Source organism: Semicossyphus pulcher, unplaced genomic scaffold (genome assembly GCF_022749685.1).
Source record: "Semicossyphus pulcher isolate SPU_LCO1_2020_fin unplaced genomic scaffold, fSemPul1.0.p SCAF_18, whole genome shotgun sequence".
In the NCBI taxonomy this organism is placed as follows: domain Eukaryota; kingdom Metazoa; phylum Chordata; class Actinopteri; order Labriformes; family Labridae; genus Semicossyphus; species Semicossyphus pulcher.
Window position 1 is genome coordinate 13987596 of NW_027211691.1, and position 13932 is coordinate 14001527.

The 13932-nt window shown below is 42.4% G+C and overlaps 1 protein-coding gene across 3 annotated transcripts; it reads left to right on the forward strand.

The window, feature by feature from the left end:
- The first annotated feature begins 41 nt into the window (after positions 1 to 41).
- On the forward strand, positions 42 to 13489 carry pabpn1 (poly(A) binding protein, nuclear 1). 3 transcript variants are annotated; one of them, XM_069666959.1, is made up of 7 exons: positions 42 to 493; positions 2963 to 3071; positions 3790 to 3857; positions 5135 to 5241; positions 5562 to 5649; positions 7645 to 7796; positions 12751 to 13489. In XM_069666959.1, the coding sequence occupies exons 1-7, from the start codon at positions 359 to 361 to the stop codon at positions 12944 to 12946; spliced, it is 855 nt and encodes a 284-aa protein (XP_069523060.1). In that variant the 5' UTR covers positions 42 to 358; the 3' UTR covers positions 12947 to 13489. The 3 variants fall into 3 exon arrangements, with proteins under 3 accessions (XP_069523060.1, XP_069523061.1, XP_069523062.1); XM_069666960.1 differs by having other exon boundaries at positions 11632 to 12842; XM_069666961.1 differs by lacking the exon at positions 42 to 493 and adding an exon at positions 825 to 907.
- The last annotated feature ends 443 nt before the right edge of the window (positions 13490 to 13932 follow it).

The following is a 13932-nucleotide window of genomic DNA, read 5'->3' on the forward strand; positions in this document are numbered from 1 at the left end:
GTGTTACATGACTCCGCCCCTGGCTTCCATTTCTGAACTGAGGGACGCTGCCGCTCTCGCGTAGTCCTCGCCTTTTTTATATACACATTTAAGTAAATAAACTAGGTTCTCTGTCGAAAATCAGGACCATTGCGTTAAGGAAGCGGGTAAAATAGAAGTTCTTGTTTATCGTGGTATGCTGTTAGAATATTGGCTGGAACTGTAGGTACCATTTAATCCCCATTTTAACTTTACTAAGCGGCGTTTTCCGCCGTTTTTTTCTTTTCGCCGCCCCACTCACTCTACCCCCTTGTGTGTGAGTAAGGGCCTGCAACGTTGGTTTAGCCACGAGGCGAGTCGGTACAGTTGGAACAGGGCGATGGCGGAGTTCGGTAACGGACTGGCGGAGGAATCCCTACTAGATTCAGACCCCGGACATCCCGAGCTGGAAGACCCGGGCGTCGGTGACGAAGAACCGGGATTAGAAGAGGGAGAGGCCGCAATTGAAGACCCGGTAAGTGAAGGGCATTGTTTCAGCTTTGATAGCCCACATGAATACCTGAACACATGCTATGGTCAAATCGGTAGTAAGCAGAAGCAGGAACCCAATTTGCTGTTATTAGTTTCCACAAATCTTGGGTCACATGTCGTGTGCGTTACTGCTATCGCCAGGTCTATATTAACCGCCATTGTGGTTCACGCAGTGCAGTAGAAAAGGGTGGTAACATGCGTGGTGTCGGCAGCCATCTTGGCGCAACGGCGGTGCTAGTTTCTCTGCGCCAGGGAGCAGCACGAGCCGGTGGGGGGAGTGGGGGCAAAAAATGCGAGAAGGAGATGCAGGAGACAGTTAGGGGCGAGGGTAGGACAGGCCGCCGCCATTAGCCGCCGCAGTGCGAGTCTACCTGCTCGAGAAGGCGACCTGCTTACGGTAATTACATTTTTATTTCTTTTATTCCGTCAAGCAGGCGGCTGCCGCATTTGAAGCCGGTGTGTGAGCATGCAAATGATCAAGCGTCAGCAGGCTAACATTAGCTTATTGCAAGCACCAGCATCAAGTGTTGAAGCTAAATTGATCAGTGGACCTGTCGACTGTAACCACAGAGAGGAGGGACATTGTTTGATGTAGGGACAGGTTCTCATTAGCCTGCTATGCGGATTTATGACCGGGCTATAACAAAACACTGACATGCTATCAAGCTAGCCGGTTTTTACAAAGCTAGGCTTTAGGTGGAAACGCACCTGGCTGTCTTTATTATTTATTTTGGACATGGTTTTTGTGTCGCCCATTAGTTGTGGGACACGCGAGTTGCAGTGTCCTGTATTATAGTTCAAGGTGCTCAATGAGCGTTTGTCTGCCGACCTACATTTCCCAGTACCGGCACACAAATGTATATTCGCCAGTTACGTCTATGTAGCATGTCCAGGTGGGATTGTTATAACACTCACTGTCTGACGGGTAGGGATAGCGGGGCACACAACGCAAAAGCAGGGGGTTGCGGTATTTGATGGGCTGGGTTCGCATCCTTCAATGTTTTGCTTGGGCAAGGGGAATGAGAGAAGGGAGGGGAATGAAAGATCAGGCTTTGAATATGCGACAAAAGATAGCAACTCCAACGTGTCAGTGTAGGATGATTTGTTTTAATATTGTTACTGTGAATGTGTGGAGTTTTGTTGTTGACATGTTATGTCATGCAGCTAAATAACATTAAGATGGGGCAGAGGAATAACGGTGCCGTTGTCATCACGTGTAGTATTTCACTGTGCAGTTCGGTAAAAAAAAAAACCAACCTGAATTTAATATGGCCCGCCTGTACCACTGCACCCAGTAGCACAAAGAGCCTTTACATTACAAATCCTGTCAGCATAGGCATCAGCCCTGGATAGAGCTGGACTGACTCCCACTATGCTGCAGTGCACCACTGTCAGGAGGGTCCGCTCCCTGTGTGAGGACACATCCATCGCTCTGCTCACCACAAGAATATTTAATTTTTTGGCGGTTATTGTTTGGTGGGTTGTAATTTTTTCCTCAGACCTGATGATCATCCCCCCAAAGACATTTCAAGTTTTTAAAGAGGCTTTGAATTAAATGTGATTCAAAAATGAGGGCTCTTTGCTCAAACTTAACAACGGGAGTCCATGGCTCAGCTCATGCCGGAAAGCTTACAGTATGCTAGCAACATTTAAAATCAATAACATTGCGTACAGTTGACATAAAGTAAATACAATTTGGCAATATGTAAACCAACAAGGCTATCTATGGCTAAGTTAATTGGCCATGTCACATTCCCCAAATCATCAAGATTTTCACAAACAAACGACAGGTCAAGTTTACTGTTGGCGGCAGCCTGAAGTGGAGAGTTGAGCTGTGGTGTACAAAGGAGAAAGCCCTAGAGGCCTTTTTCCCTTAGACTCTGTTTCACTTTCTTTAGCTTTGTCTCGGTCATCAAAGTTTCCAGATCCCCTCAAAGTTGAAAAGAAATGTGAAATTGTTGTAATTAGGTATTGGTTTGTAAATTTGCTCCATAACTTGTAAATGGAGGCTTTGAATGTGCCCCCCTCAATTTTAGATTTATTTGTATCCATTCAATTTTGAATGGTGCTCAGGCATATTTTTGTAACTAATGCTTGTGATTTGATAAATCAAAGTGCTCTGTTACTATATTGCACTTTAGAAGGACAGCCGGGTTCTCTTCAGCTTCGGTTAAAAGATCCCAGGTCTGTACAGGGCGCAAACACACCGGCAACCCGCGATTAGACATTGTATATCTGTTCACATTGCAGATGTCATTAGGGTTCTCAAATGGAAGTGAGGACACAAGCTGTCCATGATTATATTTTCATGGCTAAGTTTTGTAGTTGGTCAGCACCTTTAAGCATATCTCAACACTGTGTTAATACGTCCCTTGTGATTATAATGTCAGTGACTTGTATTATGCTCATTGTGAACTGACAGCTCTAAAGGAATTTTGTTTCTGTTTCGCAGGAGCTGGAGGCTATCAAAGCCCGAGTGAGAGAGATGGAGGAAGAGGCAGAGAAGCTGAAGGAGCTCCAGAACGAGGTGGAGAAACAGATGAATCTCAGCCCCCCACCAGGTATTTGTTTATGCTTTTGTCTTCCCATCTGTCAACATTTCCCTAATCTCTCTTATGTCTATTTATCCAACAAAGGATATCTGTTTAGTGCATTGAATCATTAGAAAACCGACCACATGTCTTTCCTGAGTCCTTTGCTGGTGTGCCAAGAATATAAAATGGCTTTTAAAGTTAGTTAAATGCACAAACCATACAATAACATTCCTAACTTTAGTTAGTTAAATAAAGCATTGTGTTATAGCTGCACTCCTGAAAATGCAACAACAGAGTAATGGCATAGTTGTAAGAGACTGCTGGGAATGGAAGGGTTGTTTTAAGTTCATTCTAAAGGGCAAATCAAGTTGTATACCATACCACTTTAGATTCCATTAACTCCTGAAGATTTTGCACAAATGTAAATTATTAAAGCTCATAAACTGCATTGAGTGATGTTGATTGAAAGACTGTAAACGATAAAAGCTATACAAGTTCAGTTTATGAAATCCTCACACCCATTTCAGCTAATATAAAAGCCCGTCAACAAACTGGAATTTTAATGTGGCCATCAGAGACCTGCACTTGATACACAACCCATTTGTTGATGCCAGTTAATGAATTCATACACCGATGCACTTAAATGCTTATAGTTTGAGGAAAAACGGCATTGAATATTATAAATAATCATTTATAAACCTTTAGTTGCTCATGTTTTGTTTTCTCGCCTCTCTCCCCCATGCAGTCGGCCCTGTCATCATGTCCATCGAGGAAAAGATGGAGGCAGATGGCAGGTCAATTTATGTTGGAAATGTGAGTACCTATCTCTCTTGTAGTCTCTTGTTGTCTCATAGGGACCACATTGTTTTGTATCTTATTGCATTATGATAAAGTTCTTGAAACAATGTTGACACCAAATCACAGAGCACCGTTTAAGGTACTTCAACCATGCTTCACGTGACTAAATTAATAACTGGGGATGATGTCTTGAAAGAAAATGTGTCTAAAGTGTTTGTCTGTGCTATGCCAAACATAGCAAGTAGCATGACGACCACAGTCAAACACTTAAGTATGATCTGAAACAAGCATTTCAACATCTGCTGCTACTCTCTCCTTGGTGTCATCGAGCCAACAATTACTTTCTCTTTGCTGCTCTCACCACGAGCCCTGTTACTTTTTCAGTGCTGCCTTATGATGCCTCTTACACTGGTGCCCTTCTCACTCAGAGCCTTTTCAGGACAGCTTGATATTGTCAGAATTCAATAGATCTAATTATTTGTTAGGATATTGAAATTTGTATAATCTGTTTGGCATACATTATTCATTTTAATGCCTTCATTTTTTTATTATTAAGGTTTTGCTCCTAGGTGATCTCATTCTTGTTAGGATCCGACACACCCACACCATAAAAAGGGGCAAAAGATATAGAAAAATTAATATGGGTCATGTTTTAGCCTAATACGATAAGTAAGTAAGCTGGTTAGGAGCACAGAATCGCCAGAACAGCATTATAACTGTGGTTTGGAGCCCTCTACTAATGTAAACCCAGAGAGCCGTCTTGAGGGGCGTCTCGTGTCTGATGCCGGGGGACACACAGGAGGCGGACAAGCCGCGAAGTGCTACCCGCTCACTTTCGGCGCCCAGGTTTACCAATTGGTCTGTTCACAGAGAGAGTGCCCGGATCCCCATAATGGCTGTTAGAACTAGCGTTCAGGCAGATGCAAATATACTTAAAAGTAACTAGAAATGAGCATGTAATGTAAAATCTTTCTCCCAGGGGAGCATGCCTCAGTTGTGGCAGGTTTTCTCTATCCATGCAATGTTCTCACTTTTTTAACCCCTTACCTGCTGCATTTCTGTTAAATACGTCTACTTAAATTTCATGATATAGAAATCCCAAGGGGGTAAATATTTTCATAGTCGCTATATTTAACAATTGTTTCTATTGCTATCTGTTTTTATGCTATAGTCTCTTTATTTCAAACTTTGGTGCAATTTGCTGGTGTCATTTCTTTCTTCAACAGTTCAGGATGTGTGGCTAATTTACACACATAAAAATGTTAATTCATCTTTATAATCTTGTTTTTCAGGTGGACTACGGTGCCACGGCAGAAGAGCTTGAGGCTCATTTTCATGGCTGCGGCTCAGTAAACAGAGTCACCATCCTATGTGACAAATACACAGGGCATCCCAAAGGGTAATAATTCATCAACATTCTACCTTTTACTTTGCAGCGGTCAATCAGTGGAGTGGTGGTTATCATTGTTTTGTGTGGAAAATATACCACATTCAGACTGCTGGCAGACAAATAAGACAAAAATCACAATGTGAACGATATTTATTAAACATCAATAACAGTGATGATGTGTCACCACCATCTGTGGCTTTAAACCCTTTAAAACTATTTTTGATGGAAATGGCTTACTTCCCCTTATTGTGAAATCACATCAAGATAGTGGTTCTGTTGTCATATCTCGTTGCTGTAGTTGAGCATTTCTCATATTTTTGCTTCCTCAGGTTTGCCTACATAGAGTTTGCAGACAAAGAGTCTGTAAGGACAGCCATGGCTTTGGACGAGTCCCTTTTCAGAGGAAGGCAGATAAAGGTAAAAGATTTTAATTTAATTGAATTCTTTTTTTTTTCCAAGATTATTTTTGGCCTTTTTTGGCTTTATTGACAGGACAGCTGAAGATAGACAGGAAATGCTGGGAGTAGAGAGAGGGGGAAGACACGCGCCAAATGATCGGCAGATCGGGAGTCGAACCTGCGACCAGTGCAACGAGGACTGCAGCCTCCGCACATGGGGGCGCCCGCTCTACCAACCGAGCCAAACAGCACCCCTAATTTAAGTTTTTATTCAATTTATATTAGCAAAATCCCACTTGAGGTTTTGATGGTTTACTGAATATCATCAAGGCCGCAGATAATCATGGCCGTGATGATATTAAGTACATCACAACCTCGCGTGTGGTATTGCTTATACACAACAGTTATACAAGCGGCAAATAGTAGTAAAGTATTAATCAACAACAGATTTTTTTCCCACCAGCTCAACTAGTTCCACAACTTGACTGAAACTAGACTTCTGTTGCCAAGCAACCCAAACATTCTCCTGCACTCTGTCTACAGCTGACCACAGATCAGCTGTTTATCATGTACATTTGTCTGTAGGTTTTAATTTATCATCATCCAGGAAAGAAGAGTCTGTTATGTGATTCAGATGTATTTCATTAATGTAGAAATGCATGGTCTGCTGTAATGTTAGTTAACACTATTTAGAACACCTGGCTGAGGCGGAGTGAAAATTCCCAGTGATGTTCTCTACACCAACATCATGAAATTAAATCTTATTCAGTCAGATTACTTGGTCGGAACTAACTGTTATAAACTAGTGTATAAAATGTGATATAATACGAGATAATTAAATGATTAACTTTCTGTTAATCACACATCTCCGGCCAGTTTTTTACTGATTGGTTGGGAGTAGAGGTCTTCCCCCAGAGCTTAGGATTTGATACCCGGACTGGGACCCATGCAAGCTCGGATCCAAATTTTTTATTGGTCATTTAGGTCCTGGTCACCCTTTACTGTTGGTTCTGTATCTATTTCTTATGAATACAATACTTGGATTAGGGATCGACCGGTTATCGGCCGGGCCGATATTCGGCATCGGCCTTTTTAAAAAAAATTTTTTTTCTTAATCCGACGGCCGATAAGAGTGCAGAGTGCTCACACACACGGCGGAGAGGAGAAAAGTTCATTTCTTTGCAAATTTTATTTAACTTTGTTTTATTTACTTAATAAAACTTCAGGAAGTTATTTATTTATTTATTTATTTAAAGTTTCAGTTAACTTTATAAGAGATGCTGCTGACCCTGGGAACCCCCTGCGCTTTTTGTTTGTTTGTTTAATAAACATATGCTTAAAGGCATTTAAACAAAGTTAAGTGTTGGAGTTTGTATTACTCAAAATGTTGACGCCAATATTTTCACTTTTACTGCAAATGAATATCGGCTCCAAATATCGGTTATCGGCCTCCTTGACTGCTAATAATCGGTATCGGCCCTGAAAAAACCATATCGGTCTATCTCTAACTTGGATGGATCAAAATAGACTTGTGATCAGTGCCAATAATAAGAGAGAGAAACGCACAAATGCTGTCTGTTTAAGACTCCAGCACAGCAGAGGATAGATGGATACTTTCTACAGTAAATGGTGAAAAAGAAGGAATATGTTTATACATAGTTGCCAAAGCAGCACGTCTTCTGTCTGGGCCTGCTTTCTGCAAAGGCAACAAAAAAGTCAAGCTGTCGGTGTATAACGTTTGGCATACTTTTACCATTCAACTCAGTTAAGACAGGCACATGGCAGCAGCTCAAGCACAATGACAAAATAAATGACAATACAATAGAATACAATAAAACCAAAATGGACATGAAACGAGGTTTAACATTTGAAACATTAGGATGGGTAAGAACAGCATTTTGTCATGATTAATATATATTTTAGGCATTTTTGTACCAATTTTAATTACCGTTTTTTTGTCACCAGAACGTTTGATAGTTTATGTAACCTTCTGCTTTTGATTCTTTCTCCTCAGGTGGGCGCTAAGAGAACAAACAGACCAGGCATCAGCACCACAGACCGCGGCTTTCCACGGGCTAGGTTCCGGTCACGGGGAGGAAGCTTTTCATCACGCGCACGCTACTACAGTGGCTACACACCACCCAGAGGCAGAGGAAGGGCCTTCAGGTGAGCTGACGCCGAGGTGCCTCACTGGTCACGCTGTGGGAGAAGAACTCTTGCACTGCACCTCACACTTACAGGACAGTACAAGACCAATGCCTAGCCAGAATTAGCAACCTCTGTTTACAAAGACCTGGAATTGTGATGCATTTAACTGGTATTTGTTGCGAAGGCAAGGGATTCAGCTGAGGAGACACAAAGTTTTGACAAATTACTGCCTGTTGAGGCCCCCATTGTTTGAGGTTAAGACAAGAGGTCAAGAGGAACAGGATATCCAGTGATCATCTCCCCTTGATATATACATATATGAGATAGGAAAGATCTCTGGTAGAGGATAGTGGTAATAAATGCTCAGGAAAGAAGTTTTTAATGAAGATGAGGAAAAGAAGTTTCTTTCATAAGTGGGTCATGTAGAAAAGGTAAGTAGAGAAGGGATCGGAGCATTGTCACTGGAGGTCTTTGCTCTTTCCCTGTTCTGAATTTCGCAGTGTACAGTGTATATTACAGCCATATTAGGGTATAAGCATAACTATAGTCAATTAATCAAATAAAAGTATTGGTATTAGAAATTGTTTTGTAGCAGACTGTGCTAGGAACTCGGGTGCACAAACATTCCATGTAGTCAGGTTAGAAATCCCATCACAGCAGTTGTGGAACTGAGGGGCTCAATGCATGCCGCCTTAAATATCACCGTTTCACGAGAAGCAAACGGTGCACATCACTTTCTTCTCTCCAGGCTGTATATACACTACGTTTCGGTCAGTGGCAATGTGAAATCCTCCAACTTAATTAAGCCCAAAAAATATTCATCATTTTAAAAATGATTGGATTGTCATTCATGACACAAGAAAGGGCAAACTGCAGTATTTAACCATGATCAGTTCAGTGTTCACTCTGCTGCAGCAGTGTAGCAGGTGTGTTTGCTGCATCATCTTATCAGTAGGGTGTCCAAAAACCGTCCCATCCGAGAATGACGATGGTGCTTGTGGTGTTTTTTCTTAATAGACATTTTAAACACCGAGTATGCCTTACTGTGGTCCACATTGGACAACAGAAAAAGCCTGGTGATGATGAGTGTTGTGCACTAGCATTCTGGTGGCTTTTTGCTTACTGTGTTTTGATGGTCTTTATTTCTGCAGTGGAGTCCTGTGGGTCTTTTTAGTCATTTAATAATCTTCCTGTTAAAAGAATGTGAATTATGTAGGCTACTTCTCAATTGTTGAACTATAACTGCACAGTTTCTATAAAAGAGCTGAGGCAAAATGGTCCCAGAATATTTTGTATGCCACAGAACCTTTTTTATGTTAACTGTGGCGAGTCCCTGTTAGCAGTAAGAAATCAAAACTGTAAAGAATTTCACTGGAAACTCCATATAAGCCCCACAGAGCTCTGTCTGTGGAGCCATCTTGTGTTCTCTGTTGAGACTAAAAAAAAGGAGGTGTGGTGCCAAACGTGTTGATCCAGCATGCCAACTTCCCCACACATGCACTGAGCTTTGAGACTGAGAGATTCTGATTTAATCTCCGCTGCAAAGCATCTGGAACCTGCTGGCCTTGGCTGTTGCTTAATACTTATTGTTCAAGAAACACCAGAAGATGCTGTGCAGTTATTTTGGAGGGAGTCTAAAACATTCATACATAAGTCTTTCAATAATGTAACCAGTTGCCAAGTACCTTTGATACATGCCTTTTTGGCCAGTTTAATATATTTTTACAAAAGCTTACATGTCTTTTCATTCCTTTGTGTGAGAAAGTGCCTGAACTTCAAGGTCAGAATCTCTCTAATCACTCTGTGTACTTACCCCAGCCACTCCCACACATACCAAGAAACCCTAACCCTGCCAGTTTACTCACTGGGATTTGGCCTAAGCGGCAGGACAAGGCACACTGAGACTTGTGGAGAAGCTAAGGCTCCTGAAACTGAATGCACAGATACTTATGGGTAGTTTGGAATATGAAGGATTGTAAGCATTATGTGCATTTGACTATAAAGCTTTTAAGGAAAGAGGAAATTAACATGAAAAGGCTAGGCTGAGGAAATACACATACATTACAGTTAATGGTTTTTACTGTCAGTCAGATTGACAGTGGCAGTTCTAAGGTCATGAAGTGTTTTGTTTTGTTACCAATAGAAATAAACTGTAATGTCTGCACTCATAGAAAACATTCTCAAGGGTATAACTGATAACTACGTAATGCATCGTCCCATTATCCAAAAGCCTTTGTTAACATGTAATAATCACCCATGAAGGATAGTATGCAGGGATGCAGAGTTGTTCCACTTGGCCTTGATCACGTCCTGCAGAGAAGAGCTGACGGGCTGTTTGGTTGTTACATCAAGAATTCGTCATTAGGCTACTTAAGACACTTTTCACTGGTGCCTTGTCTCTGTTGTGGGAACACATCCACGGTGAAGAAAAACATGGAGATAGATAGAGATCAAAGTCTTTGCATTGACTCATTGTTTTGGGAAGATTTCACAGTGCTTGGTCTATGATCCAAGAGATATGTTTCATGAATGTATCGTTGATTAGCTTTGTTAGCTTTGGAAGTGAATATTTATCAAAGCAAGTGTTGTCTGTGCAGGCGAAAGTAGAGCAGCAGCAGAACTGAACAGGATTTAAGGACAACATTTGTCTAGCTTCTTTTAATCCTCGCACCCTGCCAGAAACCCAGTGGGGAAAAAAAAGAACGTTTACATGCTCTCAAGACATTGGCATCTTAACTGCAAAAAGTATTGTCTTTGGCATTACACCCATCAACATCTTTGTCCGTGTCATCTTCCCAAGCATCACAGTGAAAGCTAAGATTTAGATGTCAACCAAGAAATACACACACTGTACTCATGATGTGGAAGAACCTCTTTTTTTGCTATGCTTATGTAGAGTGTGTCCTTGCATGTACATGAACCATCACACACACACACACACACACACACACACACACACACACACACACACAGATTACAACTCAGAACTCAGATTCACCTTTACAGCTTTCACTCCCAGAAACGAGGGTTCATTACTGCAGCCTGACCTCAGCATCTAGCCTTTTTTGTGATTTTGTTGCCACTGAATGACGTGTATATGAGAAGAAAAGAGGACGTGTGTGTATAGTTTTGCTGCTGCCTGGCCTTTGTGTGTATGTGTAAGGCTGTGTTTGAGTGTATAATAACGGAGTTCTGTCCCCCAAATTGTCAAATATGTGTGTGTATGTATGTGTACTGTGTCTTGCTGGGGGTATATGTGTGGTGCTGTTTGTCCTCAAGGTCTTTCCCCACAGTGACCCCAGAGGCGGCTCGCGCAGAGCGAGACAGAGAGAGAGAGAGAAAGAGGGAGAGAGAGTGCCTTTGCTGTCCCCTCACACCCACACACGAATCATTATTCTGATATTTGGAAATTAAACACTATCCTCTTGACAAAGCTGCTTTCAGCTTTTTTTCAGCACTTAAGTTTGTTATCCAGATTGATTTGTTGTAACACAAAACCTTGTAAGATCAAAGGCACAATACCATTAAGATGGTATGTCTATTTAATGATTTTTGAACACTGTCCTCAACAATGTGTCATTCATTATGATATACATAATTATATAAGTATATTCTTTTCCCTTCAGTTTACATCATGGACTGAAATTTCAGCAGATCCTTTCTCTGCCCACACGCACACGCACACTCACACACGCACACATACACACACACACACACACACACACATACACACACACTCACACACACACACACACGCACACACCTATTCTATTATATCACACCAGGAAATTGGTGTCCGTCTTTTTAAGCCAACCAGAAAAAAACTCACCCTCTTTTTCTCTCTCTTTTCCAGGGGCCGAGGGCGAACAACATCGTGGTATTCCCCTTACTAAACACCCCTCCCTCCCAAACATCCCCTTACTATCAACCCTCTCCCCCTCTCTGTTCTCATTTGGAAAAAAAAAAAAGAAAAGAAAAAAAACAGAAAAAAACAAAAACACACGCAGTGAAAAAAGTCCTCCCCTTCCCCAACAATAAAAGAAGAGAACCCCAGAAGAGAGAAAAAAGACAAAAAAGGAAAAAAAAAAAAAAAAAACACTTCTCCTGGACAGAGAGACTGACTGGCCGCAGTGTGCGATTGTGTGTGAGCGTGCGTGTGCGGAGGTTGATGCGGTCACCCCTGGTAAGGTATACGTTGGCCATTGGGGAAGAATACAGTGGCAGATTTCTTTCTTTATTTTTTGTTGGTTTTGAGGGGTGGGCATTGGGGGGGGGTAAGAGAAGATGATGGTATCTCAGGCTGCAGATGTGTCTCCTTTGGTCTGGCTGTGACCTCCTGCTTTTTACACCATCACCAACACAGCCCACCCACTCACCCTCCACCACCACCAAAACCAGAAAAAAAAAATGTGGGGGGTAAACAGCAAAAAGAAAAGATACTGTATTCATTTTTTTAATGTACCGTACATATGTGAGACTTCCGCAAGCCAGAGTATTTGTTGTTGTGTTTTACGTTTGGAGTCTATCATTACCTCCTCAACTGAACCCCTTCTGTGTCAGCTGTTTTCTGAACCCTCACCCCCACCTTGCATTTTATAACTCATGCTTCCTCCCCTTTTCCCTTTCGGCTCATCACACCATGGATTGCTTTTTTCTGTCCGCTGCTCTCGAGGCGGTGATGGACGTTCAGTGTTCTGTGCGGTTGTTCATGTATACTGTTTTTTTTTTCCTCTTGGGTGGGGGCCTCCTTGTGTGCTGCCACCTCCCTGCTGCTTGTCCACACCTGTCACCTGCATCTCAGACATGGCCACAGCTCCTTTTTATTCCTTTGACAGGCATCAATGTTTTTATTTTGTGCAACCCTGCATTGCATCACCCCCCCCCCCCATGCTCCCCGTCTCCCGTCTCTCCCCCTCCCTCCCTCCCTCCCCTCTCCTCTCTTTGTATATTAGACCACTTCTTGTCGTTTCAGGTTTCAGGACCAGTGGAGGCTGACGACCCCTCCCCAGGTGGCGCCGGCCCCCCCCACTGTCTCCGCAGCGTCTCTATCTCTCTCTGCTCCCGCTATGCACACTCACCCCATCCTGTCCGTGTGGGGGGGCGGGGGAGGGGGGCAGGGCGACCACAGGCCTGCCGCAGGGGGCATTTACTACAACAGCAAACGCTGATGATGCTTTTAGTCCCCTTCACATCTCAACTCACTCACACATGATCTAGACACACACACACACACACACACACCTGTTCAACATACACAACACTGCAGTACAGGCAGCACTTAAAAGGCAGCCAACCCAACACATGATTTATATACAGAGAGCAGAAGACAGCATAGCTGAGTGGCAGGCAGGCAAGTTTGCGTGAGTGGGGAAGGCGGGACCAGAGACGAGGGTGTTTTTTCGGGGTGTACAGTGCGAACCTCAAGGCGCCCCCTTTCTCTGACGACGCGCAGTGCAGTCACGGCTTGTCTGAGGAAGACTGACGAGCTAATGGCATTGATTATTAATTTAATAAATGGAGTGTGCAGGAGCTGTTATTTAAGGGTTGGGGAAGCCGGGGCGGGGGGGTGTGTGGAGTCTTTTCCTTTTTTTCTTTTTCTTTTTTTTGAAAAGGGGGAGTGGGTTTGAACAAATGTTTTGCTTTTTTAATTTTTAATTTTAACCCATGAGTATGTAATTAGGGAAAAAAAAAAATAAATTGTGTAAAAATGAGACTGTGTCTGAGTTTTTTCTTATTACCATTTAACCCAGACCAAAGAGCAAGGCAATACATTTATTAATATCTGCATACCATTTTATTGGTCCCCTAAACACTTTTCAGAAAAGCACATTTTACTTTGAACATTACAAATGTAATGTAAAGATGCTGGGACCCTGACACTTAGAAAGATGCATATAATTCAGCCATTTCACTTTGTTTTCCTCCTATGATTGTTATTGCGAACAAGGTTTATAGGAATGGTGAACAAATGGATGTTTACAGGTTTGAACTATTGATCTTAACAAGGCCTTGCGTCTGGCTGCTTCTCAAGCTGTCGCTGAGCTCAGTGGGTTTCTACCAATATTTAGAAATAGCCTATTCCTTCTCTTGTCTTCAATATCATGACTGTACTCGCACTCACTGTACTGGGTCAATTTGATGGCACAAGAAGAAG